Source organism: Eschrichtius robustus, chromosome 1 (assembly GCF_028021215.1).
Source record: "Eschrichtius robustus isolate mEscRob2 chromosome 1, mEscRob2.pri, whole genome shotgun sequence".
NCBI lineage: Eukaryota > Metazoa > Chordata > Mammalia > Artiodactyla > Eschrichtiidae > Eschrichtius > Eschrichtius robustus.
In genome coordinates this window covers 187,677,308-187,683,307 of record NC_090824.1, presented here as the reverse complement: position 1 = coordinate 187,683,307, position 6,000 = coordinate 187,677,308, and the positions used below count along the sequence as shown (strand labels likewise).

The following is a 6,000-nucleotide window of genomic DNA, read 5'->3' as shown; positions in this document are numbered from 1 at the left end:
ACTAATTTCTGTCACTATTAATGAAGAAAGATGGAAACCACCTTTATTTTCTCAGTCTGTTAAAAGGTTCATAAGAGAAGCTGGGCAGGCAGGAAGGAGAGAAAGGGAAGCTACAAAACTGAGGATAAAGATTACATTTTCTTATGCAATGGATCTAAGAGATTACTGCAAGGAAACAAAATAGGCCCTTTTCAAAAAGTATTAAAAAAGTCAAACTGCATGCAATTCTAGACTGATACAAGGCAAAAAGAAATGAGGTAATCTTGGGTATGATGAAATTTAAAAATATACAACAAAGCTATGTACTGTTAGGAAATGATGACAGAGATGAATCCAGAAAATACCAAAAATAAATGGGTAGGTTTCTTTTGAGAGGGGGAAAAAAAAGAGTCTGAGAAGGAAACCTGAAGGCCAACCAGACTGGAAACACTGTGTCCAAGGGGCTCTCTGGTTACCATTTATTTCCTCTCCAGGCCTCCAGGGGAGATCACTGTAAGGAATGTCCTTTAGATTAAAAAAAAGACACAGCTGCCAACTAACCAAGACTCCTGAGTCGAATCACATATTCCCCAAGGTCAGAAACACTACAACGGAAAAATGAAAAGGACAGTTCTAATGCTGTTTTTATTTAAAATTTTATCACAACTCCCTCTTACCCTCCTCTCAGCTCTGTTTGTGAAAATGTAAAGTCTGAGTCGGACAGTATTCTTTTCAAATTTTTCCTTAAATCCCTGAAAATCTGACTTTTGAAACCTGGGAATGTGAAGCTAGGACAAGGGAACACTGAGGACCCATTTTATTTGCTTGCTTCCTTGTTTATTCATGAGCAGGGCTAGACTAAGAAGAAACCTTTCAATGAAAATGGAAAGCATGCCTGCAATAGCATAGTGCTTAATATTGACTTCTACCCTGTCCAGCCCCAGGAAAGGTAAGGAACAGTTTAGGTAGGGTAAGAAAAGGTTTAGGAAGCTTAGGATGAAGAGGAGACTTCCTAAATTTTAGGAAAACCTGCCAGGTTATCGATAGATTCCATGTGTTCAGCTAACACATTTGTGTAACCAGCATCAGTATGTCTTTCAAATGCCCTGTACTTTGTCATCAGTGTCCTCTTTCAGCTAGTACTTCCCTTGGATATCCTACTGTGGAATTTGCAAGGCCAGCCTTCCTTGCCTGTGCCTGTGAGGAATTGGCAAAATAATTAAGAGTTTTTGAACACCATCTTTCATCTGTATCTAGTTGGAAGGGTGTGTGTGTGTGTGCGTGTGGTCTTTAATGGAACAATAACTAATGCCTTAGATCCTTTAATGTCTTTTAAAAATTTACCTTTAGAGCATATCCTATGCAAATGAACATGAATAGTTCCTCATACATTCAAGCCACTAATTTTTAAAGTATTCCATAAATTTAGAAAATATCCAAAGGTTTTTCACAGTGAATAAAGCTACAATGTATTTAGTTCAAATATTTAGAAAGAGCTTTAACAACTGTCATTCATAAATACTCTGCTGTGAATTCGAGTATAAAAATGTAACTTTGCTCAGTTAGTAAGTGGTTGATAGCTGTCCACTCTCTGCAGAAGTATATCTGAATATCCAGGGGAATAATACCTGAAAAAGAAAATTTTCTATTAGATCTTTGTGAAAAGATTCGGCACAGTAGGCAAAAAAGATTTAATATAAGATATTTATCTGAAATAATTCTCTGAGTGAAACCTCTAATACACTGACCAGTTATGCTCCAGGAATGCTTTGTGCACGAGGGTAGAGATGATCAAGGAAGAGAACAACAGCTCACCAGACTGTGCCAGAGAAACAGCAAACATTTAAGGGATATCAATGCAATGGCAAAGAAGGGGTATTTTCAAAGCCAGGCACTTGGATCCAGTAACAGTATTTTATTACAGAGACTTTGTTTTCATTATGTCAAGTGACTGATGTTGCTTTCATGATCACAGCAATGGGTTTTTTTGTAAGTTAGACAACACAGTCTATCATTACTAATCAACTTCCACATTCTGACTACCCTACAGATTATTCTCAACATATGGTTTTTTTTTTAATTAATTAATTTATTTATTTATTTTTGGCTGTGTTGGGTCTTCGTTGCTGCACGTGGACTTTCTCTAGTTGCAGCGAGCGGAGGCTACTCTTCGTTTTGGTGCACGGGCTTCTCATTGCAGAGGCTTCTCTTGTTGCGGAGCATGGGCTCTAGGTCCATGGGCTTCAGTAGTTGTGGCACAAGGGCTCAGTAGTTGTGGCTCGTGGGCTCAGTAGTTGTGGCGCACGGGCTTAGTTGCTCTGCGGCATGTGGGATCTTCCTGGACCAGAGCTCAAACCCAAGTCCCCTGCATTGGCAGACGTATTCTCAACCACTGTGCCATCAGGGAAGCCCTCAATGTATGTTTTAATCAGATCTGGCTACCCATAAAAACAAAAATTTCTGGGAGTATAATTCACATTAAACAGCTATTCAATAAATAGTTTACAAATACTTCATCATACTAACCTAGGAAATAAATCCTTTTCGTTGGTTTTGGGCATCTATAGTACTATAAATTTACATTTATAAATTTATCATTTTATAAAATATATAGTATAAAAGTATTATATATATTGATTAATGCATTGTGAGATGCTTCATATACCATGAAAAGAATTTATATGCATATAAAAGTATGTCAAATAAAATTTGGCATTCTAGAATACACTAAATGGATAAAAAAATCTAGTAAGTGTAATTTAAAATTTTCTAAAACATTCAAAATAATTAAACCTCCTAAGGTGTTTTCTCCAAATAAAACCAATATTCAAGACTTGCTTTATCCTTTGTTAATAATCTTTAAATATCCTCAGATGCTTGACTTAAAAACTCATAATTTATATTACATTAATTTCTTCCACAATTTGTCAAGTTAACGTGGATAAAACTGTGTTTTCTCAACAGTGTGCTTATAGGCAGTCATAGATAAACAGATACATACATGCATACATAAAGAGCTACCTTAAAGAATGTATCTCCACCAAAGGCCTCCTATCCTTGAAAAAAATTGTCCCTCAACAGTGAGTCTCTTCAAAGTATTCTTAAACCAAAGAAGTTACAACTGTTTCTCTCTGAGTTAGTCACAAATTTTAAGCAGGCCTCACCTTCCTGGGTCTTATAAATGTGTTAGACACGAGATAGGTACTTTTATAGAAATGGTAGAAAGTGAATTTAGAAAAACCAAAACTTTAAAAATTGTGCTGTTTCATATGGTAGCCACTAGCTACATGTGGTTCTCGAGCCCTAGAAATATGACTGAGGAACTGAATTTTTATATTTAATTTTGATTAAAAATATTAATAACTGATATTCAATTAGTTATTAGAAAAATTTTAGGTGTGCTTGGAACAACTTGTGAATCTACTTTTTTAACTGTAAACTTATATAATCTAAATACAGATCATGTATTTCCAATGAAATTTAATATCTGAATTGAGATGCACTAGAAGTGATAAAATACCCACCAGATTTCAAAAACTTAGTATAAAAAATGTAAAATAGCTGATTGATAATTTTTATACTGATTACAAATTGAAATTATAAAGCTTAGATATATTGGGCTAACAAAAATATATCATTAATATTTATTTACCCTGTTTCATTTTACTTTTTAAAATGTGGCTACTAGAATATTTTAAATGACATATGTGGCTCATATTGTATTTCTGTTGGACAGTATTGCTTTAAAATAAATGTCCCCAATAAATAAATTAGGACTTACCTATAATTCTTGAGGTTTTACCTGGCTAATTGCCAAGCTAATTGCCACTGTATACCTGTCTCCCCAGGGACCTCAGTGATGCCACAATCTCCAGGATTCCCCACAGGGAAGGAAATGTGCTCAGGACTTATACTTCTCACCCCCTCAGCAGGGTGTACATTTATCACTACCTAACTTCTCATAAATGCATACAGATCACGTATGTATCTCAGTGTATGGACCCATAAATAAGTACATCAAGTTACCCATTAACTGTCAGAAATCCCATTCCAGCTAGAACCTGTCTGATGCTAAGGAATTCTTTTTTTTTCTTTTTGGCCTATTTTTATTTAAGGAAACTTCATACTGTTTTCCATAGTGGCTCCACCAATTTACATCCCCACCAACAATACACGAGGGTTCCCTTTTCTCTACACCCTCTCTAGCATTTATTATCTGTAGACTTTTTTTTTTGATTCTTTGTACATTTATTTGTCTTCAGAATGTACTCCAAACATGGATTTATATTTAAAATATTGTGTTCTTAAGTCACTTAAGATAATTACTTTTACAAACAATAAGAAATTAGTAAAATTGGCTTCTGTTTCTAAATTCTTAGGAATTGCTGGGATTTTTTTTCTATTTGATTTAATTTTATTTTTAATTTTTAAATTTTATTTTTTTATACAGCAGGTTCTTATTAGTCATCAATTTAATACACATCAGTGTATACATGTCAATCCCAATCACCCAATTCATCACACCACCACCACCACCACCACCACCCCACCCACCCCGTTGCTTTCCCCGCTTGGTGTCCATATGTTTGTTCTCTACATCTGTGTCTCAATTTCTGCCCTGCAAACTGGTTCACCTGTACCATTATTCTAGGTTCCACATATATGCATTAATATATGATAGCTGTTTTTCTCTTTCTGACTTAACTTCACTCTGTATGACAGTCTCTAGATCCATCCACATCTCAACAAATGACACAATTTCGTTCCTTTTTATGGCTAAGTAATATTCCATTGTATATATGTACCATTTCTTCTTTATCCATTCATCTGTCGATGGGCATTTAGGTTGCTTCCATGACCTGCCTATTGTAAATAGTGCTGCAATGAACATTGGGGTGCGTGTGTCTTTTTGAATTATGGTTTTCTCTGGGTATATGGCCAGTAGTGGGATTGCTAGATCATATGGTAATTCTATTTTTAGTTTTTTAAGGAACTTCCAGACTGTTCTCCACAGTGGCTGTATCAATTTACATTCCCACCAACAGTGCAGAAGGGTTCCCTTTTCTCCACACCCTCTCCAGCATTTGTTGTTTGTAGATTTTCTGATGATGCCCATTCTAACTGGTATGAGGTGATACCTCATTGTAGTTTTGATTTGCATTTCTCTAATAATTAGTGATGTTGAGCAGCTTTTCATGTGCTTCTTGGCCATCTGTATGTCTTCTTTGGAGAAATGTCTATTTAGGTCTTCTGCCCATTTTTGGACTGGGTTGTTTGGTTTTTTAATATTGAGCTGCATGAGCTGTTTATATATTTTGGAGATTAATCCTCTGTCCATTGATTCGTTTGCAAATATTTTCTCCCATTCTGAGGGTTGTCTTTTCGTCTTGTTTATGGTTTCCTTTGCTGTGCAAAAGCTTTGAAGTTTCATTAGGTCCCATTTGTTTATTTTTGTTTTTATTTCCATTACTTACTCTAGGAGCTGGATCAAAAAAGATCTTGCTGTGATTTATGTCAAAGAGTGTTCTTCCTATGTTTTCCTCTAAGAGTTTTATAGTGTCTGGTCTTACATTTAGGTCTCTAATCCATTTTGACTTTATTTTTGTGTTTGGTGTTAGGGAGTGTTCTAATTTCATTCTTCTACATGTAGCTGTCCAGTTTTCCCAGCACCACTTATTGAAGAGACTGTCTTTTCTCCATTGTATATCCTTGTCTCCTTTGTCATAGATAAGTTGACCATAGGTGCGTGGGTTTATCTCTGGGCTTTCTATCTTGTTCCATTGATCTATGTTTCTGTTTTTGTGCCAGTACCATATTGTCTTCATTACTGTAGCTTTATAGTATAGTCTGAAGTCAGGGAGTCTGATTCCTCCAGCTCCGTTTTTTTCCCTCAAGACTGCTTTGGCTATTTGGGGTCTTTTCTGTCTCCATACAAATTTTAAGACTTTTTTGTTCTAGTTCCATAAAAAATGCCATTGGTAATTTGATAGGGATTGCATTGAATCTGTAGATTGCTGTGGG

The 6,000-nt window shown here is 35.6% G+C and overlaps 1 protein-coding gene across 2 annotated transcripts in view; it reads right to left on the bottom strand.

The window, feature by feature from the left end:
* Positions 1-268: 268 nt before the first annotated feature.
* The window catches only part of SPAG6 (sperm associated antigen 6), a 73,552-nt gene continuing 67,820 nt past the window's right edge, over positions 269-6,000 (bottom strand). For both annotated transcript variants that reach the window (XM_068538607.1, XM_068538615.1), the window contains one exon: positions 269-1,607. In XM_068538607.1, the coding sequence (XP_068394708.1) occupies positions 1,538-1,607 (70 nt within the window). In that variant the 3' untranslated portion in view covers positions 269-1,537. The remainder of the gene's footprint in view (positions 1,608-6,000) is intronic.